The 25,023-nt window shown below is 35.8% G+C and overlaps 2 protein-coding genes across 2 annotated transcripts in view; both read right to left on the bottom strand.

Annotated features, from left to right (window-relative positions):
* The window catches only part of RAD54B (RAD54 homolog B), an 84,455-nt gene that overhangs the window by 41,545 nt on the left and 17,887 nt on the right, over positions 1-25,023 (bottom strand). The window contains 1 exon segment of the mRNA XM_090284891.1: positions 22,370-22,535. Within this exon segment, the coding sequence (XP_090141017.1) occupies positions 22,370-22,535 (166 nt within the window).
* Positions 7,020-12,735, bottom strand: FSBP (fibrinogen silencer binding protein). The gene is made up of 2 exons (XM_090282805.1): positions 12,362-12,735; positions 7,020-7,650 (listed from the first exon to the last, which is right to left on the bottom strand). The coding sequence occupies exons 1-2, from the start codon at positions 12,733-12,735 to the stop codon at positions 7,125-7,127; spliced, it is 900 nt and encodes a 299-aa protein (XP_090138931.1). The 3' UTR covers positions 7,020-7,124.

Below are 25,023 nucleotides of genomic sequence, written 5' to 3'. Positions count from 1 at the left end.
CCAACATAACTATGATTTTTATTTCTTGTTTAAGATTTTATTTATTTTTAGAGATGGGGAAGGAGGGAGAAGGAGAGAGAGAGAACCATCAGTGTGTGGTTGCTTCTCGCATGCCCCCAATTGGGAAACTGGCCCACAACCCAGGCATGTGCCCTGACTGGGAATCGAACTGGCAACCTTTTGGTTTGCAGGCCAGCACTCAATCCACTGAGCCACACCACCCAGGGCTATAATTTTTATTTCTAAACTTGGTTCTGATCTATTTCTCCCTTGACTCTGTAATGTACTTCCCAAATCCGTAACAAAAAATGGTCTATGTAAACAAGAGACTTAAAGCCCTAACAGCAAGATTCACAAGGTAAAGATGCTTTGAAAAAACAGAGAGGTGGATAATGTTTTAATATTGGTGGTAGACACTATAATTTTAATGATTCATAAGCATAGTCACTCTAGGGTGGGATAGCTTAAATGTGCATTGTATAAACCAAAGGATTTAATATTCTTTCCTTTCTTTCAAAAATCCTATATACTGTAAACATATTGTTTTCAATTGAGCATATGAAATTTAAAATGTCTTATGTAATCAAATTCTATAAAGAATGTAAATACTCGTGCAGAGTGTACTTTTTTGAATTTTAAAATTACCAAAACATACGAGTATGCTTAATATGCATCAACATAACAGAAATATAAATTTAAGATTTAAATCTGTTTTTATTACACTAAAAAATATACAAACATTAATACACAAATTCCTTTAAATTGGTAACCATCCATTGTTTCCTCTACCTAGTAGATGGAATGTCAACTAAGGACAAGTATCGTTATATATAAAATAAACCTAGAAGATATTTCTTTGCATTTTCAGAATGACACTTTATGAGCATGACAGGGACTATACATTTCATATTTCTCAAGACCTAGAGTCAAAGTATATATGCAATGAATGCTAAAGAAGAAAAAAGTAAATAAAACGACAATATTTCCAGATATCTGAACTACATGCCCAGCATTTTCAATTCATTTAAATATCAGAAAAGTTGATGATTCATCAATTCCAATTCTGACATTCTAATCATTGAACATACAAAACTATTTTAAAAAAGAAACCATATATTGTAAATGGAAGTTTAAATCGCACAATCCCTTTGGGAAAAGATCTGGCAATTCTTAAAAAGTTAATTGTATAACTTCCCCAATCCAACATTATGTTCATAACAAATTTGCAAAACAATATTCATAGAATCGTTATACACAATAGCCAAAATCTAAAAATAGCCCAGAAGTACATCAAAAGATAAACCAATTGTGGTATATTTATACAATGGATACTACTCAGCAACGAAAAGCAATGAACTACTGACAGAAAATGGATGAACATGAATGAATATTAAAAATGTTAAGATGGGTGAAAGAAAACAGAAACCAGGGGTACATACAGTATGATTCCAAGATTGAAGTTCTAGAACAGGCAAAACTTATTTCTGATTTTTTTTTTTTTTTAATTAGAACAATGGCTGCTTAAGATGTCAGCGAACTGATTAGAAAGGGAGAGGAGAAAACTATCTGGGGTGACCATAATGTTCTGAATTTGAGGGACTTAAGCTACAAAGTTGTGGTCAACCGTCAAAAATCATCATTTCAGTTCTGTGCATTTCACTGTTTGCAAATCTTATCTTAAAAGAAAAATATACAGACACAAATAAATATTGAACTCCAATTCATAATATTCACGCTAAAATGTTTAAAAGTATTCTAACTAATTCTGCAACTTGTTTAAAGTATGTATTCTTTTAAAAATGGATTGTTGGGCCCTGGCTGGTGTGGGTCAGTGGACTGAGTGCCAGCCTGGGTTCAATTCCCAGTCAGGGCGCATGACTGGGTTGCAGGCCAGATCCCCAGTTGGGGGCATGGGAGAGGCAACCAATCGATGTATCTCTTGCACATCCATGTTTCTCTGCCTCCCTTTCCCTCTTTATCTAAAAATAAATAAATAAATTTTTTTTTAAATGGGTTGTTGGCTAGAGAAGCATGATAGGAACATGATGGAAGAGGATGTTGTAGCGGCCCTGTGGGAAGCAGCAAGCAGCTATGCAGTTTGTAGTCAGGATCCAGTGCGGCCTGAGCTAATAAGAAAGCAGGCATGCTGCTGCTTTGATTGTGCCCACTCCAGCTCACTCCAAAGCCACTGAGGACTCCGTCTTGCAGACCCAGACTCTATCTGGACTGTTGGAACTCAGGGCATATGGAGAGGACTTCACCAGATCCAGTGTAACACAGCACATGCTTTCCTAGGTTATTACACGGAGGCTGAAGACAACATACCCCAGATCATGAAGGAGAGAGCTGACAGATAAGGGATGGGCTCGGTTTTAGTTTATAGCCTTTTGGGGAGCAAGGGAATTGCTGGGTGTCATGGGAGAAAAGAGGTCCTAGCTGAAGTGCTCCCAGCCTCCCAAGGTTGGAATATTGTAAATAAAGACCTGTTTTTCTCAAAATAAATAAATAAATACATACATACATACATACATAAAATAAAAATAAAAATGGGTTGTTGGATAAACAAATCAATACATCATAAAGCAAATGCAATAAAAAATTGCAGAATTCAGGTGATAGACATATGAATGTTTACTGTAAAATGCTTCTGGCTTTTTATATATGCTTGAAGACTTTCTTAATCTTTGTAACAGAAATGAAATCAAACATAATTTTAAAATATGAAAGATCTACTAACAAAGTATAAGTCTAATGATATATACGTTTTAGTTTAAATTGTTTGGGCTGACTTGGGTAGTATTTTTATCTTATTTATTTATTTTGCTTTCCACTATTTACAAAGCAATTGAAAACAAAAATAATATAAATTCATATTATAGTTGCTAGTTTTAATCAAACAAATCAAAATCATATGCAAAGATTTAGTGTTAGTGATTAACTAAATTGCATATTTTAAGCTTGTAATCTTTTGTATTAAGTACTGTAACCACATTTAATCTAATTATTTTCAAGTATTTACCATCAAATTTACTATCAAATATTTAATTGCTTTTGAGAATTTCTGAATCTTAATATTCAAAAAATAAATATATTATGATATTTAAACATGGTACATTTGTTACCCAGTATAACACACCTAAATAAATTTATTTCAATTATGCCTCATCATAAAATTTTATCTCAACAGTACTGAATTCTTTGTCTTATTACACAAAAAGCAAGTACACATGAATCAGTACAATGTATTACTATGTATTTAAAAGAGAATGTATAAACAAAATATTTAACCACCATTGTGAACAGTATATATTAAATACATTTTATCATACTTAAATTATTTAAACATGTCTATTTAAAATTTGACATTACTCTAAATGAAGGCACATGAAAAATAACTCATACTTGACACATTTCTATATAAGTTAAGATGCAACAGGATAGAGTAAATCTTTTAAAAATGAAATAACACCAAGTTCATGTCTCATTATACATAAAAGTAGTTGATTTGAATATTTTAAGAAATCCACTGGCATCTTTAGAAATATGAGCTTCATTATCTTTTCTAGGATGCCATTATAAATTATTCCTGGTTTAGGAAAACAAACGCTGTAAAAATAACAATGTACCATTTAAGTTCATGTGAGTAAGAAAACATATAGGAAGGTGGTAAAAATAATCTATCTACTATTTAAAGTACTAATATATTGGATGAAACAGTAATTTGACTTAGGAGATTTCCAAATTTAATATACTTGTACAGAACCAAGTCTATCTTTTAAAAATCAAATCTCTCTTCCCTATGTTTTCCCACCATTACATTTCGTAGGTATATCTCATGGCCCCAAACAGTTCTTTCTCTACATGTAGAATGTCTGGTGGGCTTCAGATGTATTCCATTAGTATTAGCAGAATTTGCCCTTAGTAAAATTTGTCTCCAGCAAAAACTGCTAATATAAGTTGCTAAGTAATCAAAAACTCAAAAGTCTGAATGTAAAAAAGAAAAAAGGTTTAGCTCAGAACTTTCCTAAGATACCCTACAAAATAATAAAAACCGCCAAAAAAAGTTTAACAGTCAAATAATAAAGTCTTCTTTATATTGGAATTTTCATAAACTACGCTATGCTAATTATAGTTACATGGGTGGAGAGATGGTTATACGATAGAACAGAATCATAAGCATTTACATTTTTACAAATTGAAAATACACAAGACTGCTTGGAAAAACTGCTATTGTAAATTCACTGAAATTAGTGAGATTCTGGTGTTTAAAAAAATGTAAAAATAAGATTGTTTTATTCCACTCAGTCCCTAAGTGCTAATGAATTTGCCACCTGACACAACCAAAAGAACAACAGTCTAGAACAATGCTGGAAAAGCAATCTGACTAGCAAACTGTTCACAATTATTTTATGGGCAGCAGAAGAATTTTCAAGGGCAATTTTGTATGTACATTTTTACCTTCAACGCTGACTTTAGAACCTAATCACCAAAAAAGATGTCTGTTGCACTTTTTTGAACACAGAACTCTTTCCTGAAAACATCTCATAGAATTAATGTTCCACAGAACACAATTTGGAAAACTCTGATTTTAGCTGCAAAAAGTCAATATTCAAATTAAACATTATTGATTCTAAGTAGTAGCATGCTGAGATTGTAATATGAATTACTCTACATGTAGTAATCTGCATTCGATAATCTAAAAAAGTTAAAGCTGACTATTTTAAGAATGCATTTACTAGAACTCTACTGTAAAAACATTACCTCAAATTATAATTATAAAATTCATTAGACTCAAAGACGTCATAGCAGATTAAAGATGATGAAATTGTCAACAGAATATATCATTATATATTCAAGGTATTTTTATAAAATATTGAACTCTTAATAGCTAATATTAAATGCCAATGAAATTAAGCATTCAACAAGCTAAAGTAATACCATAACAGTCCATTTTATTTTTGTTATTTCTATTTCTATAGCCATAACCTAAATTTCAGACTTACTTTACTCTCACTACAATGCCCATCCCTAAAAGGCGCCATTATACTAACTTGGAGCTCTAATTTATATCCCCCTTAATCAAAACCCATCAATGGCTTCCCACTGTACATTCAGGTTTGATTCCTTAAATACAGTTTTAAGCCCTGGCTGATGTGGCTCAGTGGATTGAGTGCTGGCCTGTGAACCAAATGCTAGCCAGTTCGATTCCCAGTCAGGGCACATGTCTGGGTGTGGGCCAGCTCCCCAGTTGCGGGCATGTGAGAGGCAACCACACATTGATGTTTCTCTCCCTCTCTTTCTCCCTTCCTTTCCCTCTCTCTAAGGATAAATAAAATCTTTAAAATATATATAGTTTTTAATGTAATCTATAATCTGGCACCAACCAACTTCCAGGATGATATCCCTTAATTCGCCTTTACTCCGCTCATCACCAATTTTTTTTTTTTTTTTTTTTGAGACTCTAGTATGATTTAGGCACCAAGCTAGGTTCCAGAATATTCCAGTGATTCTCAAACTTTAGAGGGTTTGTTAAAATAGATTACTGGACTCATGAGTTTACATTTCTCACAAGTTCTCAAGTGATGCTGGTGCTACAGGTCAGGATCTATTCTGGTGAACCATTGCTCTACTCCAAAGGCCACAGACAGGAAGCCCACTGGATGAATGTGGCCCACTCACTGTCCGTGCAGTGTTTTAACATATTGAATTATTTGCAAACATTTTAAAACTGCAAAATTGTCACATAAAATGCAGATTTCTGGCTTATGCCTGTAGGTAAAAATTCTCCTGGAGCTAAACAGTAGCTACCCTATTCAGTCAAGGAATATGTCCTAGTTCAGGTTACCACTGCCCTAATCAGCCCTCCACACTCAGGTAAGATCATCTGGCTTAGTGCTGTATTTGTACTTGTACACAATGATCCACTTTTCCCCATTCTCTAGGCCTTTCTTCATGCTGCTCACTTTGACTTAAACATCCCTGCTTTGCTATACTGCTAAAATTATACCCATCCCATTCTAAAGTTTGGCTTAAAAATCCTTCCTCAACAAAGCCCAGGCAAAAATAGAAATCCTTAAGTAATATGCATACTGCAGATTTAAATTTAATATGCATGCTTTAAGAATGAATGTTTTATGAATGTTTTATTTCCACAAATATTAAAATAGCAATATTTACAAAAAAATTACAGATTACATCATTTAAACCATAAACATATTTTTGCTATTTTTCATGTATGTAAAATTTTAATTTTGTTCATTAAATTTTTTACTATGAAAGAAATACTTTTCAGAATAAGACATTCAAAATGAACTAAGAAATTAAATTTTACAGCCAAGACATATAACAGCTCCAAGAGAATATCTTATTTTGCTGGGAAAAAAAGGAGGACGAGATAACTAACACAATTCCCCCAATTTCATAACCTCCCAATTTTAAAAACAATTTTAATGAAATAAACACTTCCAATTTTTTACAGGGAGGATATTTTAGTGGATCTTTACATCTATGGATAGCAGGGAGAAAAATTACAAACAAAAACTCAGTGCTGATCCTTGATCTGCCATAGTTTTTACATCAAGTAAGTCGAGTTCTCCCTAGACCTCAGTTTTATTAGCTTCTAAATTGAAGAGATGGGGAAAAAATGATCTCCAAATACCTTTTATCACTGAAATTGTAGGACTTACTCCTTTCAAAATTGAAAGCATAAAAAATCAATGTCATAAAGACAAGTTTCTGTTAACAGGATAGTATTGCTTCTAAATTAGACTGACTTAAAAACCTTAAACTACAGCTTTCAAAGCTCTAATTTAAAACGTTGAAGACTCAGAGCTTTGAAAGAATACATACGTGTTTGTGTATATATTAAGGTATGTTATATTTTAATGATCTAAATCTAACATCTTTTGTAAGGCAAACAAACTCCTTAGGAAAAATAATTGAGACAAAAAAATATAACCGTGCCAGCCAATCAATAAGTTTTAATATATCTCAAAAAATGTCAGAAGAGTGTTTTTCATAAGAAACTAACATTTCTTAAGAGTATGTATCTGTTTTAAGGCAGTCCCAAATGAAAGTAATTTGGCCAAAATTAAAATTATCAAATTGTGAGACTGGAAAAAAACTTAGAAACTATTATATTCGGGCAGACCATGCCGTAAGCGAATTGCTTTCAGCTTCTCCACTTCAATTTTTGCTTGTAGCAGCTCTTCTTCTAGCTGCTGCCTTCTTTTCAATCCATCCCTCTTCTCCTGAACATATAATCCAAAATTTTTTTGATTTTCTAAAATTAACTGATGCTCCTCTTTCAGCATTTGCAGAATCTGAGGATCATACCCTAATTGTGACCTAAAGTGTCCTCCATTCTCATGATGAAAAAAGTCATCTCTTCTTGGGATAGAAGATGGAGACGATGTCATTCTCACATCAACAGAGGAAAGTGATGGCGACACAGATCTTTCCATAACATGTACTAATTCATGTTCTTCTCTTTGCTCTAAAGTATAACTCTGTTCAGAATTTAAAACCAGTGGAGGAGGGGGCTTAATGTCTTCTTCTTGCTTCACCTCCACTGTAATAGCAACTGGATGGTGATCCAACATTACCTGTAGTGAGCTGGTACCAGCCTGCGCTTCCTCATCCAAGTTTGCACTACAGTACACAAAAAAGCATTATAAAATGTAAACCAAAGGAAGACAACAGTATATTTATACCATAGTTTCATGTTTAATACACATTAGATCATCAATCATTAAAGCTAGAAAGAAAATCATAAAACAAAAAAATCTTAACCCTTAGAATAACAAATTAAAAGTGAGTAACTAAGTGGTCTCCCTTCCTCCCTCACACAGCCGCACCTTCCCCCCCTCCGCCCCCTTCTCAGGTGGCTCTCTAGGCCTGTTGGCCTTGCCTCGCTCTTTCTCCTAAGCTCCATGAACCTTCTTTTGCCCCTGTAATTTGTTTCCTCTGCCCATTTCTTCTACAGCTTATTTCTTCGACCTCTGTGACTTTCTAAATAAACTTTCTCTTATAGTTTGTCTTGGCTCCGATTTCTTTCTTAGCCAGAACTGAAGTTGTTGAACTAAGGTCCAGCCTAACTTGTTCCTAACACCTCCATTCCTCCTCCCCTCTGGCAGCCATCAGTTTGTTCTTTGTTTCTGAGTTCGTGTGGGGATTTTTGTTTGAGTTTTTTCTTAATTCCACGTATAACTGAATTCACATGGCATTTGTCTTTCTCTGTCTGACTTATTTCACTTAGTACCCTCCACATCTACCTTTGCTGTCACAAATGGCAGAATTACGTTCTTTTCTGTTGCCGAGTAACAGTCCAGTATATATGTGTATACCACATAATCTTTATCCATTTTTTTAACTGATAGAAACCTAGGTTGCTTCTGTATCTTGGCTATTGTAAATAATGCTGCAATGAACCTAGGCATGCATATATATCTATTGGAAACTATTCTTGTTTTCTTTGGACAAATATACAGAATAGAACTGCTTAAAAAAAAAGTGACTAAGTTCAGGATTTTAATAATATATACATATAGCTTTCTCCCACCCGTAACTTTAAAATCAAGCTCTTAAAAAGACAGGAAGTTACAAATACTATACCAGGACAAGGAGGTAAATAAAAAGAAGAGCCATTTTTTAATGGTCTCGAAGACCATTAAATTGTTCCTACAAGTCTAACGTATTTTTGATGGTACAGAAGGCCAATCTGCATGCTGAGCCTTGCTATCCCCACACCTTAGCCCTTGATCTGCTTCTGTTCTCCTGGGCTGATCTAAAAATCACAGAAGCTCAAGACTTTGAGGAGGACAATGGAAGTCCATCTATGATTTGTTTTTATCAAAAACAATCAAACAAACAAAACAGTGGGGGATAAATGATGATGGGAAAACTTTAATTTTTTTTAAATAAAAATAAATGTTAAGTAGATACATTTTAAAAATCAAGATTTTATATGACTTTCAGTATGCCCGACTATCAGGATTATCCTAACTACCCATTTTCAGATGCAATAGTGTTTAGTCTTTCCTATCCTAAACCACATGACTCAGTTGTTCTCTCAGTCTTTCAACCACTGGTCAGGTCAAGTTCACAGGCCAAGGATTTATATCTACCATTATATCCCCAGCACCCAGCTTAAGACTGTACTTGAAACCTTTAGTTATATACTGAATGATTAAGTATATATAAAATAGTTTTTTTAATGCAATGTTTTTAAATGGCCTATATATATTGAAAGTTTATTTCCATAAAACATGCTTTCCTACTAGAGACATCTAAAGTTTTAGCATCATTAATATTTGTAATGATGTAAATACAATGTACCTTAAAAATTCTAGTTTTATAAAAAATAATTTCACATATAACATAAAGCTGTTAAGAATATATAATCTTGTTTCTTGAGTGTTTTTCTTTTTAATTTTTGCTTCTAACTTAAAAATAAAAGTTTAAGGGGGAAAGAGATTATTGGAATATTAATGGGAGAACGCTATACTAAAGTTATTTAGAGAACTTTTACAAATGAGAAAGAAGTAACAGTTAAAAGAGATATCTTACATGGATGATTAATACATTGAAACAAGCTGAAGTAAAACATAGAAAAATAGTTAAAAACCCCCATATGTCAATTATGAATGGTATTAAATTGCCAAAAATATCAGATATTTGTCTAACGGGTACAAATGAAATAATAAGATATATAGTATGTTATGAAAAAATCTATTTGTACATCACATAAATTCGTTCATTTTCATTTTGGGCTTTCTTTGTCATCTTATGCTTTTCAAAAGCGCAATAGAAATGTCATTTAAATTAGTAAGATTTGCTTTTATTAACAGCTTTAAAACCTAGAATGGGAAAATATTCAAACTACAGATGAAAATTTAATTTTTTAAATCTACACAATTACTATTCCAAAATAGTATGTATAATATATAATACAATTAAACATAGGCATTATATTCTCATGTAAATTAAAAATATGCCTTATTTCTGGAATATTCCATTCCATTTTAGTTGAAACATTTACAAGTAAGGTCATTATATTAAAAAATGCATTAGAGAAAGTCACAAAAATGATAAACAGGGACTTCTAAAATTTATAAATATTAATTTAAAAAATCAAATAGGTTACAAAAACACAAAATATAACTTGATATTAGAAAAAGTAAACATAAAAGCATAAATTAATGTGTCATAAAGATAGCATTACCAAATAGGTGTGTATTTTTAAATACATTAAATAAATAAGCAGTAAGATTTTCCTTATTAAGAATGGAGAGTTCGGTGAGATTAACAGGCATATTTATATAAAACCATAATTAAAATTATAGAATTATAAACTGAGATAGTTAAGATTCAACTTGATGTCAAGTATAAGCACATTAAATATATAGATACATTAAATGAAAATGCTAATATAGAAAAAGAGCAGTGTAGACACTAACATAAGCAAGCACTTAGAAGGCTTATTTCTAATATTCTTCACTTTAAAATCTTAAAAATTGGCCCTGACCGGGTAACACAGTTGATTAGAGCATCACCCCTATATGCCAAGGTTTCAGGTCTGATCCCTGGTCAGGGCATATACAGCAATCAACCAATGAATGCAAAAATAAGTGGAACAAGAAGTCAATGATTTCTCTCTCTCTCTCTCTCTCTCTCTCTCTTTCTCTCTCTCCCCCTCACCCCCTTCCTTTCTCTCTCTAAAATCAATAAATAAAATTTTTTAAATCTGAAAACTTGTTATTGTTTAAACAGTAGGTATACAAATAGGTAAATTAATTAATTCCTTTTATCACAGAAATGTAGTTGTCTCAAAAGTGTGTATGTAATACACACACAAATGGTCAAAATATATAGATACTTGTATATTATTTTCTCCTATATCCATTGTATTAAAATATGCATCTAACTAAAACTATAGTTTCTATGTAGTTTTCAAATTATAAAAGCATATACTTAATACCCAAAAGATAGTTTTATACCAGTAATACAAAAGCCACTTTTCTCTATGGTTTGAGGGGGAAAATATTTAACAAGTAGCACAGTATAAAAACAGTCTTCCTGTGGAATTTTTCGAACATTCAGCATATTAGGATTTAATCACTTGTTATCATAGTGAACATTTTAAGCAGTGGCCCCATGATTTAATACACAGTAGATCCATATTGCAGATTCCCACTAGTGATTTTTTTTACTGTGCTATCAACTAGAAATAAGCTGGGCTGAAAAAGTTATCCTAGTAAGTTATCAAAATAACAAATATGTTTGGCTAAAAAGTTTTTCTCCCTTGTTTTTCGTTAAACTTCAAAAAGATTTCACAGGTAATAATTTTGCTTCTATAATAACTCCCCCACTATAGGAAAGCACACTGTAAAGCTTTGTTTGAAAGGTCCCTCAACTAACAAGAAGTTTATAACTTGTGTAAATTACCTTAAATGGTTCAGAAGAATGTAGCTGCCATTTTCTTTTTCTTTTGCCAGGGGTTAAAATTTCAATCAGTAGTAAAATAAGAGTTTTTAAGATTCCCAGGCAAGTGGTTATGAAGAGCACAAATTTAAACAAACAAACAAAAAATGTTTCCAACCCTTTATGAACACAGTTGCTCTTACTGGTATAGTAAAATTCATAGTTTGATATCCTTGCAAAGCAGTTTGAGAAAGCCTGCCCTTTCCTCTGTAACCCAAGATCAAAGTGAAACTATACCATTCATTAACAAAAACACAAAAACTTTTAATTTTATTAAGCAATCAAATCCCTAATTAGGTATTAATTCCTTGTATTTTTAAAAAATATAAGTTAGAAAAAGAATTTAAACTGTCTTAATATATACAATACTACCATTAATAAGTTTACATAATTATTGACTTCAGTTTTTTAACTTGAAGAATATTCAATAGAAGGAAACTAACAATTTAATATAAAAGCAAGGGTTCCATTTCTCCTGCAACTAACTTTTTACGAAACTGAAAATTCCAATGAAATGAAATATTAAATGAAATTTTAAAAGATCTCTCTCAGATAAATAAATAATTTAATTTTAAAGCTTAAAAAGTTTGTGAGGTGATGTTACAAATTTCATCCCATTCATTCCTCCCTAACCCTCACTTTTTAGAAACTACAAAGGGAGGGAAGGGGGAAAGGAAGACAATAAAAAGTGACTTAAATGAAATGCAGCAGAAAAAATTCCTTATAACCTCACTTCTCTTTTTTTAGAATACCAAACAAAGACACTATTCATTGCTCCCATGTGGGGATGCTTACTATGCATATCACTATCACAGCTAAGCCAGAGCCCAATAGATAGGAGGCGCCATAATTTTCCACAACAAAATAAAATAAAGCTTACCTTTGTATGTGGTTTCTGTCTCTTACCAGGCAAAAACTGGAAATCTGGGGAATCATCTCCATAACTTTCTTGGTTGGCTCAGAAATATTGCTTTTAAAATCTGATTGGGTATCTTTTTGCTGCAATAGCTCCTGTTTGGCATATTCTTTGAGCCTTTTGTAAAGGGTGCGTAGGCCCTGCGCTGTTCGTGGAGGGCGGTCTACTCCCATTGCATTATAGTTAACTGCTATGATATCCCAACATCTATTCTTTTCCACTATTACTGAATGCTTATTAGTGTGTTCTTCGAGAATTTTCACATATGGCTTCACAAGCTTTAGCAAATCAAGCTTTTCAGATAAGGTAAAATTGGAAGATCTAGCTTTTCCTACCATTTTCTTTTCAAATTAAGTAGGCAGTTTCTGAAACCAACATGCAGCCTTCAGCTCTGCTCAGCTCTTTTCACAAACGGAAAAAGATCAGGCTTAACTAGGCTAGCCTCATTTAGGCCCACGCCTACAGGGGAGGGTTTATTAAAATTCCTCCAGCTTAAGCTGACGCAGGTTCAGGAAATCTGCTTAAGCCAAGCCTGACCTACATAAAGCTTCTCACTGAAAAAGACAGGAAGGCACAAGCAAAACACACTTGTGTATAAAGAGAACGGCTCAAGATAGAATTTAATACACAAAGGTCTAGAGATAAGCATGGAACAGAGCTAAAAATTAGCTAGTTTGGTGAGAATATCAAATTTCCACACATGTATGCCTAGCTGATAGATTGAAACCGCACTGCAGTATCACTTTAATAAAAACAAAAGAGGAACTGTTTGTGCTATTTGTTTACAAACCCAGTAGACAGAAAAATTATTTAAATAAAGATATGAGTGGTGAATGTAGTGATTCCTAACTGAGCAGGGCCCTAATCACTGTTACTGAGCTGCATTCCCTCTTACAAAATCTGCATAATGCTGGTCCTGCTGTCAATCAGGAATTGCATATCCTCTAGCTAGTTAGGTTACACCCGACTCAGGCTCCACGGTAAAGCTAAGCTTCTCCTTCATTTTACAATCTCCAGTATCCACAACGTATTTTTTTCAGTTCCTTAAGAAGAAATTTTTGTCGAACACTGAATCTAAAAAGCATATAAAAACATGTTTTTAAAGCAATGGATTATTCTAGCTGTAGCATATGTGAATATGCTAGCCTGCTTTGTCATGTGTAAAAATCACCATCCACGGTGAGAACAGCATAATCTTGCCTTAAGAGTGCACACAACAAAATCACATCTGCTATTATTAAGGGGTGGGATTTTTATTTAGCTAACTCACACAATCTGGACAAAGAAAGGAAACTGCTAGTCTAGCCATTTGCAAGGCCACCATTTTGCATGCTCCAGAATATGTCAATGTAAGAAACACTCAAACCTGTAAGAATCTTTATGAGTTTATTTCAGTTAAACTGATGACAATTGCCAGGAAGCAAAATCCCAACAGACTGAGAAAATGCTCCAGAGAATGGCAGTTTTGCACCTTATTTTATACATTACAATCAAAGGAGGAGGAATAGGGGGTCACATGAAATTCATTAGTGATAGATTAGGGAGGGAGGCAGGAGAAAGCAAAGTGGAGAAATCTCTAGGATTGGATAAAAAGTAAAAGGGAGACCCATACTCCTTATACATAGGCAGGTGTAGGATAGTTAACAATTAGCAACTAACATGATCATAATAACAATGAGGGGATTTGTGGTCCCTGCTCTGGTGCTTTGAGGGGGGAGGAATTACTTTGATATTCCAAAGTTACTGTTATCAGATGTTAATATAGATGCAAAAGAAGACAACAAACAGGCTCAGTTAAGGTAAAAATTGACCTTCCTTAGGGAAAAACATGGGCCTAGGACATGACTACCTGCCATAAACTGCTTCGAGTTAGAAAGTTTTAATTTCAGACCAGCCTATGTGTTTACTTCAGGTCTCTGAGTTTGAAAGGCTGACATGCAGGCCTCGCCTAAGCTTGTCAGGTTTAGTATGTGGCCTCTTTTTCATTCACAAATATATTTTCTAATCTCTAAACATATGATAAATAACAACGTAAGCAAAATAAACTTATTTTCTCCTGATACACACGTTTCTCCAGATAGGAGAATGAATTAGAACACACCTGAATACAGTTCCATTCAACCAATTACTGAACACCCATTAAAAACGCTCCCAGCCCTGGCTGGTGTGGCTCAGTGGATTGAGCGCCAGGCCTGCCAAACAAGAGGTCACTGTTTCAATTCCCTGTCAGGGCACATGCCTGGGTTGCTGGCCAGGTTCCCCGCTGGGGGCGTGCCAGGGGCAATCAACTGATGTTTCTCTACCTCTCTTTCTCCCTTTCTTCCCCTCTCTCTGATAATAAACAAATAAAATCTTTTTTTTTTAAAATGTTCCCAAGCACTATGCAAGGCCCAAGGAAAACAAAGGTGAATCTAGCTAGATAAAGCCCCTACCCAGGAAACTGTAGTTCTGCAGAAATGCCATAAATTTTTAATTCCTTGTTTTTCATTCTTTCGACTGAAGAGAAGCAAATCAAATGTAGTGAGTTCTCACTATGAGCCAGACCATGTGCAAGAAGCTTTAAATGTGTATCCATCAGGGAAAAAAATGAAAGACTGCTGGGTGTTCCATGGAATGCTAAGTGTTGTCTGGCAAACCCTACTGAGTATTTGTTAGTAGTCCTAGCCTTTCATTGCCTTTGGGCAGTTTTATTACTCAGTAAATTGTAGCAAATAGTAATGAAAATTATTCTTGTCCATAGAGATAGGAATTGAAAAGTTGACCTGCTCTAGTAACCTAATCACAGGTACTCAAAAAAAAGTGAGAACACAAGATATATATATATATATATATATATATATATATATATATATAGTCTTTAATATTTTGTTATTTTTGGAAGAAGTACAGATACTTATTATGAAACGAAATATTAATAAAATGTTTAAAAAACATTCAATCTCACTAAATTATCAAAAAAATGTATACTAAAAATAATTTTCATCCACAAGAGTGGCAAAATTCTTAAAGACTGAAAATATCAAGAGTGGATTAAGGGGGCAGGGCAAAGAGCACTCTTCTGTACTGTTGATGGAAGTGTAAAAATGGCATTCTGGATATTGACCTAGGAGTATCCATTAATACTTTACATGAGCAAAACCTTCCAAAACTGTTAACCCAAAAATAAATTGAGACAGGCTAGTAAGCCAGGACAAGCAGAATAGGGAAACTGAGGCAAATAGTTAAATAAGCATTTTGCAGCCGTCTAGCAGATCCTATCTTCCCTAAACCAAAAACACCTAAGAGTAAATAAATGGTTTGCATTTCTCCTCCAGAACCAGAGGGTAAATAACTTAAATCACCCTACTTAGGGAGCTAGATAACAAAAATTCAATTAGTGTCATTTGCCAACCACACCCAAGGACAGATGAAGTCAAGGGAATAAATGTTATTTTGGCACATCAGCATAACACTGATGAATATTTTACTGAGATCCTCCCCTAAGACCACCCCTAAGCCCCCTGTCTTTAAAACCCCTCAAAATGAAGGTCCTAGCACATTTTGTGAACACACGGTCACACAGGAAGCATGCCCCCACCTTGCACCTTTCCCTTCCCCCTCGTCTTCCCCTACAAGTATGCATTTCCTAAAGTCTAAGGGACTCCACAAGGTTTGCAGCCAAGCAGTAATGGGCAGCAGAAGCTCTTCCCAGGCTAACCCCCTGACCCTGTCCAAAGGCCCCCCTTTTCTCTCACTCCTTAGTGAACTAAAGCAGATCGGCCAAGGTTCATTTCTTTCCTATAATGTTTCCAGAAAGCTGAGGCAGCTCCGGTTAGGCTCTCTTGTTGCTTCCAATATCCTAAGCCCTTCCCTGTTTCACTGTCTCCAGCTTTAATAAACATCCTCTAAGAATCACCTGGACTGGTATTGTGTAATCTTTCCTGCATGAGGTCAAGAACACACACACACACACACTGCCGTCAAGAACACGAACATATACACACACACAAAACCAGCCAGTCACAGGCAGACCCACTCAGGGCCAGGTCCCCTTTCTGGTAACATAATGACCAAAGTGAGAGGCAGCAAGCACTTGAGATCCAAAATAGCTATTCATAAAGCTGTGATTCAGGTAGGAACCCAAACAGTCCTTCAATTAGGAGATGAAAGCAAGGGGTATTTATGAGATAGGAAAGAGGAATAATTGCATGAATAGAAGCAAGAGTGCTAAGCTAAGGAAGGAATTTCTATAGGTACAAATAAGCTATCAATAATACAGTGATGCTGATTCTAAAAAATGGCCTCTGTTTTCAGTACAGTAGTCATAATAGCTGCTTTCTTGTTATCTTTGCAAAGTTCTTTGGAATGCGATGTTGCCTTATGCTCAGACAATTGTTATTTTGCCCAGTTTTAACATTCCAAAGACAGGCAAGTCAGTTCCTCTGAGATGATAGCTCTGGCTCCAGTTTGAAGTGGCTCCCTTTGAGACAAGCCAGTTAGCCAGGACCAGTGGAATAGGGAAACTCAGACAGATAGCTGAACAAACTGGCAAGAGCAATTTACAACCAGATACAGAAGGTCACCCCCCCAGAGATAACATCTAGGCCTCACTTCTGTTTGAGCTCCAGGCCCAGAAAAGCAGCAAAACCAGGTAAGTGACTCCAGGACCCACTGCAATGACTAAGGACCCCCCACCCCCACCCCCTGCCCTGGCACTAACCCTGAAAGAACACACCTGGAAACTGATAAATAGTCTACTGAAACTCTCCCCTGAGACCTCCCCTAAAATTCCTGCCTGCAAGTGAGAGATAAAACCTTCAAGACAAAGGGCCCTCTGGAGAGCAGCCTATGCCATTCCCTTCCCTCTCTTTTTCCCTCCCTACTTCCCCCATAGGCATGCATCTCCTAAACTGTAAGAGTCCCCCAAAACTTGCAACCAGGGGAGCAATGGGCAGCAGCAGCTCATCCCAGGCTGTCCCCACGGCCTCCTTTTCTCTGACTTCCCAGTGGGTTAAAGCAGCCCAGCCTAGCCTCTCTCTGTTTGCTTCTTCTACCTTTGGCTCTTCGTTTCACTGTCCCCAGCTTTAATAAATATACCCCGATAGTCCCCTAAAAAGTACTTGGACTCGTATTGTGAAATTTTTCCTGCACAAAGTCAAGAACCCACGCACTACCAGCTGGCCCTACTCAGACCCACTCAGTAGATACATACATATGTATGAAAATGCTCTCCCCAAAAGGTCTAGAACTCCACTCTCCACCACAGTAGCCATGAACGACATGTGGCTACTGAGCTCTCCTCTCTCTGGAGAATGGGGATGGAGTTGAAAATTCTAAGCTTCTAATCATGGCTTGGTCTTTCTGGTGACTAGGCCCCATCCAGGACCCACCAAAAGTCAACTCATTAGAACAAAGACGTTTCTATCACCCAGGAAATTCCAAGGGATTCAGGAACTCTGTCAGAAACTAGAGTCAATGACCAAATATTAGAACAAATGATGCTTTTAGCACTGTTATTGTTACAGAGTGGGGTCCCCAAAATTCCCCAAAGCCTGTGGTTGGGGGATGGGGGGAAGGGGACAGCTCTCAAGCCTTTGCACATCTATGGCTCATAGCCAGTGTTTTAGTTATGCAAATGGATCTGGTTCTTCCAAGGCCCCAAGGAGATGGGAGGTGACCATAGAATGGTGAGGAAAGAGCATACGGGGCCTGCGCAAGGTTCTGCGAATGGTCAGAACCTGTTACCACACCCCCTGCGTCAAAGGCCACAGTTCAGAGATTTAAAAATAAGGTGGCAGCCATTTTGTAGAGAGCACCACGTGGTTTTAGAAGAAAAAGAGATCCATGCAGTTTTGAAAGGGAAAAGAGAAAACCATGCGGCTTTGAAAGGAAAAAGGAGAGAACCATGTTGTGATCCAGTGTAACACGGCACATGTTTTCCTGGACTGTTATATGGAGGCTGATAACATTGTACCCCAGATCCTGAAGGAGACAGCTGACAGATAAGGGATGGGGAACTTCTGGGCATGTTTTTGGCTTCTAGCGTTTTGGGGAGCAAGGGAAGTGCTGGGTCCCGTGGGAGAACAGAGCTCTGAGCTAAAGTGCTCACTGCCCTCCCCAAGTTGGAATATTATAAATAAAGACCTGTTTTTCTCAACACTAATTGTTGGGTTTTACACCAAGGTGCCACGTGAAAGAACCTCCTTTCACTTGGTAACATTATCACTGAAGAAATTACAAGGGTTTTAGGAGCTCGGTGCCAGGAACTGGGGAGAAAGACCACTACAGGTATTTTCTATACTCTCAAGGAGTCAAAGTATAAAATTTACTTCAGCATGCTACATGAATCATAGATTTACTCTATACAATCTAAATTGACATACAGTACTATACAGGTACGGTAGCAGTGGTCACGAATACTCACAGCCCAGGGGAGGAGGAAAACAAACTCATGCAGGGCCACACAGGGGTTACCCTCTAGAACAGAGTGATGCACAAGGAGATGTGGGAGGCAACCCACAATTTGGCTAACTGTCACAAGAGGCCTAGATTTCAACCTATCACAGCTTTCAACCTGCCTTCATCACTAAGCTTAATCATTTCTAGTTTTTTATTTAAAGTGAGCAATGTGCAACTCTTCCTTTCACTTGACCATTTAGAGAACATTATAGGGTTATCAACTGACTTAATTTCAATATTGTTGAGGGAATACGGAGGCCCAAGAAGAGAGGGATGGGGGAACAGCCACTCAGTAAAGCAGCCAGAACACACATAACATTTATGAATTAAGTTCACTGACTTATATAGGTGCTGTTCATGGTGCCCAAAACAATTTCAATAGTACATCAAAGATCCCTGATCACAGATCACAACAAATATACCAGTGATGAAAAAGTTTGAAATATTGCAAGAATTATCAAAATGTGACAGAGACATGAAGTGAGCAAATGCTACTGAAAATGGAGTCAGTAGACTTGCTTAGCATAGGGTTGCCACAAACCTTCATAAAAAACACATCTGCAAAGCCCAATAAAACAAAGTGCAATAAAACGAGGTATGTCTATATGTACTTTCTTATAGATTATCACAATAAATGATGCATACATTGTTCATACATTGCTCATGGAAGTATAAATTGGTAGTAACCTCTGCAGAGGGCAATCCGTTGTTATCCACCCAAAGGACAAATGCACATACTTTGAGACCAGTACCCTACTGCAACATATTTATCCTATGGCTATTTTATCACACATACTTATAATATATAAATATTCATTACTGCTTTGTTTGTAATAACAAAAGATGCCAAGCAACTTAAATATCCATTAATAAGGCCCTGGTTCAATATATTTGGCAAATCCATACAATAGAATATTCTGTAGTTTTTAAATAGAAAGAGGTAGTTCTAACTGTACTGACAAAAAGATTTCAAAAGATAGACTGTTACAGCAAAAATGCAAAGTATAAAACAGTGCAGCTAGTGAAAATGATTTGTATGGGAAAAATACATTACATACAAATGTTTCCAAACATAGAATATCTCAAAGATAGCAAAATACTGGTAACTGGTTGCCTCTGGGGAAAGAAACTAGATAGGTAGGGATCAAGGAAGGGGGACTTCTTACTCTATTTTCCATGACTTCTGGATTTTTTTACCATATGCATTCATTACCTAGTTTTTTATTAAAAAAAAAAAAGGTCACAAGGGACTCTATATTACATAATTCTATTCATGTGAAATGTCCAGAACAGGCAAAACCATAGAGATAGAAAGCAGATTAATGGTTACCAGGGCTGGGAAGAGAGTAGGGAACGGGGAGTTGACTGCTTAATTGGTCTCTGGTTTCCTTTCAGTATGATGAAAATATTCTGGAACTAGGTAGTGGTAATGGTTACACTACATTGTAAATGTGTTAAATGCCACTGAATTGTGCACTTTAAAATAGTGAATTTTATGTTATGGATATTTTACCACAATAAAAAAATCAAGCATATTTATAAATTAGATATAAATAGAAATAATAAAATTCAAAAATTGCATTGATTTGATAGTGATACTTTACTGAAAGTAAACTGCTAATCATACAGGTTCTTCTCCCAAAGTGCATATGATGGCTCAATTCTTTAGCCAACCCTATTTGAATACATGCAATCTTGATTTGGTAGGAGTATACCACAGACATTCTGCCCACCCCTGTTCTTATTTGCAGACATGAAATCTTGTAGTACTACTCCAAAAGATTCAGCATATGCTTACTTTTATTCATATCATTTAAAAGAAGACACAAATGAGGCAAAATGTTAACAACTACTGAATTTAGGATAACTGGACTATTCTCTTCCATATATGGAGATATTTTTCAAAATAAAAAGGCAATGGAAGAAAATGAAGATATATTTTAACTGGGACACATAGGCTTGGACCTTCAACTCAAGGTGGATTAGATCTAGGATTAAAAGGTTATCAAAAGGTGAATGGACACTATATAGGTCTTTAATCTCCATACTTTTCTATATACAACATCCCTCCCCAGCAATCGCCATAGAAAGCAAGATGCTTCTCACGGTGCGATTTTCCCCAGTTAACCTCTCTCTCTGAATGACAGGCAAGAGAGTCATCAGGAGGTTGGCACAGGTTCCTCAGTCCAGTGAATGTACTAAATCCAAGAAGGATTAAGGAATTAAAGGGTTGAGTAAATTAACTCCCTCTTTAATTTATCTTAACTCTTAACTCTCTTCTTATATTTAGCAGGGAAGAGAACAAGAAACCATAGGACACCCCCCCCCCCCAAAAAAGTACCTCAAATAAGTAACATGTCATGTGTGATACAGCAGAGTCTAAATATCATTCTCTGGGGAAGAGATTAGTTACCATGAGAGGAAAACAAAAAAACAGGCATACATTATCAGCTGCAGGCTTGAGAGTAGAGAGTATAGGAAAATAGAATATTCATCTAAGAAAGATGGAAGAAAGAAAAGAGGGAGAAAAGTAAGGTAGAAAGAAAGAAGACTGCAAATCAGTGAAACATGGCAGCACCTAAACTGCCAAGCCCAGAATTGTTTGTACAAATCTCCCTGAATTGGTACCAGCTCCAAAAGTCCTACCCAAGCTTTGAAGTTATGAGGAACATAAATGGCACCAATGAGCCTGGCCAGTTGGGAAAACACAGAAGTCCTTTCTGCCCCAACAAGAAATGAACCCATTTATAGGTAAAATTAATTAATCACTACCAAGCACAAGAACTTCCTCTAAAAGGCATAAGCGCTTCAGGCACTTTTTTGTGAATTTACGCTGGTATCTTAAGGATGGCAGTTACAATTCTACAGACCAGCAGGTGGGGCTCCCTCCCTGAATATCGTTATTCAACCCAAAATTAATAAAACACAATTTGGAAAAATGTAGTCTTGATGTTGCCTTTCTCAAGGCCAAATAAACATTTGTGAACAATCCTAATTATTTTTTAATTACCTGAAAAATATTGATCTATTGCAGATACAAAAAGAACCATAATCATTATTTTAACTCAATTCAACAAAGGGGGGAGGGAATATTAGTTAAATGCTTGGTTTTCCTGCAATTATATACCTTCATAATTCCCATCTAAATGATTTGAAGTTATTCCATGGACTATAATGAATTAATCATTTACTCATTTCAAATTCACCTCTCCAATTTTAGTAGCTAACATGTTTTTTTAGAAATGTTTTTTTCAAATCTTTAAGCACATTTTGGTACCTAAGGAAAAGACCATATTTGACCAATAAGTGTACAACGAACAATATTAAGACATATACCTATTATAAAGTACAAGATTTGAATTACATGGCTATTAATCCAGTCATTAAAGATAAATTATGACAACAAACAATCCATTGGTTTTATAGCAATAACTTTCCAATGTAACATAATCATTCTAGTAAATAGTCAATTTAAATAATACTGTAATAAAACTGGTCAAGTGTAAACCTGATTAATAAAAAGTACAGTCTTACCTGTATGACATAGGTTTAATGTTGGCATTGCAGATGTTTCAAAACAGTCTTTTCCTCTGTAATTATCCCCATGATTCAGTTCTCTAGCACTTTCTTTGGCAGGGAGACTTAAATTGCATATTCTGGGATCAGTTTGTGATTGGAGGAAAGTATTATTTGTAGCAACCTAAAAGAACAAAATATGCAGAAAGTCTAATTTTCCATATTTTAACATAATAAATTCCTAATTTAAGACAAGCGCTACCAGTCTAGTTTCTCTGTATACAAATAGAGAATAGATATTTAAAATAAGTTTAAAATCTAATTTTTGTTTTTTAAATTAGTTTTAATTGTGTCTGTCGTGGAACTAATGCAGATTCTTTTTGTCCGGCAATCGGAAGAATATGTGAGGCAGGGTTGGAATCTCTGGCATTTCCTTTATTGCAGACATTACAGCATTGACGCCAGCGGGCCGCAGAGCCTCTAACCACTCGCAGCGCCAACCTCACCGCTCACTGCGCACTCGCCACTCACACCGCCAACACTCCCGTCACTGGCCTCGACTTACATACTATGCATAGACAAAGCCGGCTACTAGCCAAAATGTGATATCAACGCTTATATAACTGCAAGTGCACGGCGCATGTGAATTTAATTATTATCTCTAAAGCCCACGCCTGGGCATCCAAGATGAGGGAGCCTTACAGACTATTGTCCTCACAATGTCTAAAAGCTGAAAAGCATAAGAGAATGAAAATCATGCTTATAATTATAGTGTATTTTAAACAACATATCAGAAGAGCTTTTAAACAAGTCATAACATGCTCTTTTCGTAGTTAGGCATTTCCTTTATTGCAGACATTACAGCATTGACGCCAGCGGGCCGCAGAGCCTCTAACCACTCGCAGCGCCAACCTCACCGCTCACTGCGCACTCGCCACTCACACCGCCAACACTCCCGTCACTGGCCTCGACTTACATACTATGCATAGACAAAGCCGGCTACTAGCCAAAATGTGATATCAACGCTTATATAACTGCAAGTGCACGGCGCATGTGAATTTAATTATTATCTCTAAAGCCCACGCCTGGGCATCCAAGATGAGGGAGCCTTACAGACTATTGTCCTCACAATGTCTAAAAGCTGAAAAGCATAAGAGAATGAAAATCATGCTTATAATTATAGTGTATTTTAAACAACATATCAGAAGAGCTTTTAAACAAGTCATAACATGCTCTTTTCGTAGTTACTTGCTCTTTTTCTTGCTAAATTTCTCAATATTAAAATTAAATATTGCTGATTTTTATAATACTGAAAGTGTTGTTTTTTATTTTTTTAATTTTAAAAAACTTTTATTTACTTATTTATTTTTAGAGAGGGGAAGGGAGGAAGAGAGGGAGAGAAACATCGACATGTGAGAGAAACATCAATAAGTTGACTCACACACGCCTCCAACCGGGGACCTGGCTGGAAAGTCAGGCATGTGTCTGACCAAAATTTGCACCTGCAACCTTCCGGTATGCAGGATGATGCACTGAGCCACAACAGTCAGGGCAGTGTGTTGGTTATTTTTTTTTTTTTAAGAACCCTTGTATTTTAGAGACAAATACTAAAATATTTACAAATGAAGACATATTCCTGGGATTTGCAACAAAATAATGAATAAGAAGGAACTAGGGAGGTAAAAATGAAGCAAGACGACATGAATTGACAAGTTGAAGCTAGGTAATGGGTGCAAGGATGTTCTTTATATACTTTTCTTTTATAGATATTAGTTTTCTGTTGCTGTGTAAAAATTTACACAAATTTGATGGCTTAGAACAATGCAATTTCTTGTCTTATAATTCTGTAAATTAGACCTCTGACTTGAGCCTTACTGGGCTAAAATCAAAGTTATCAGCAGGGCTACATTTCTTTCTCAATGCTATAAGGGAGAACATATTTCCTTGTCTTTTCAAATGTCTAAAAACCACCCACATTCCTTGGCTTGTGGCCCCTTTCTCCACTTCAAAGCCAACTATGTTGCATCTCTCAGATCCTGCTTCCATAATCTCTTTCTCTAACCCTCTCTTCCTTCTATCTCCCTCTTTCATTTTTAAGGATGACTCTATTGGGCCAACCCACATAATCCACGATACTATCCCATCTCAAGGTCCTTAACATTAATCACTTAGTTTAAAAGTTCCTTGTGCCCTGGCTAGTGTGGCTCAGTGGACTGGGTGCTGGTCTGTGAACTGAAAGCTCACTGGTTCAATTTCCAGTCAGGGCACATGTCTGGGTTGCGGGCTAGGTTCCCAGTTGGGGGCATTTGAGAGGCAACTGATCAATGTATGTCTCACACATTGATGTTTCTCTCCCTCTCTTTCTCCCTCTCCTCCCCTCTCTCTAAAAATAAATAAATAAAATCTTTAAAAAAAAAAAAAGTTCCTTGTGCCATGTGAGGTAAGATATTCACAAGTTACAAGGATTAAGACATGGACATTTTTAGAGAACCACTCTTCTGCCTACCACAGTATGTTTGAGTTTTAAAAAAATAATAACTCATAATTGCCATACCTCTATAAACATTTGTAATATATTTCAGAGACATTCTAAAAAAAACCTATCTAGTAAGATTATAAAGTAATAAGTAATAAATTAATGGAGGTCATAAATATTTTTTGCAATGTTATTT

This window comes from Furipterus horrens, unplaced genomic scaffold (assembly GCF_987537825.1).
Source record: "Furipterus horrens unplaced genomic scaffold, mFurHor1.1.pri manual_scaffold_7, whole genome shotgun sequence".
In the NCBI taxonomy this organism is placed as follows: Eukaryota; Metazoa; Chordata; class Mammalia; order Chiroptera; family Furipteridae; genus Furipterus; species Furipterus horrens.
This window is presented reverse-complemented; position numbering and strand designations above follow the sequence as displayed.

Excerpts from the sequence above, each read along its gene's own strand:
- FSBP (XM_090282805.1), bottom strand. The coding sequence starts at position 12,735 with ATGGTAGGAAAAGCTAGATCTTCCAATTTTACCTTATCTGAAAAGCTT. Across the intron at positions 7,651-12,361 it reads GACAGAAACCACATACAAAG|TGCAAACTTGGATGAGGAAG; the intron begins GTAAGCTTTATT and ends TGTGTACTGTAG.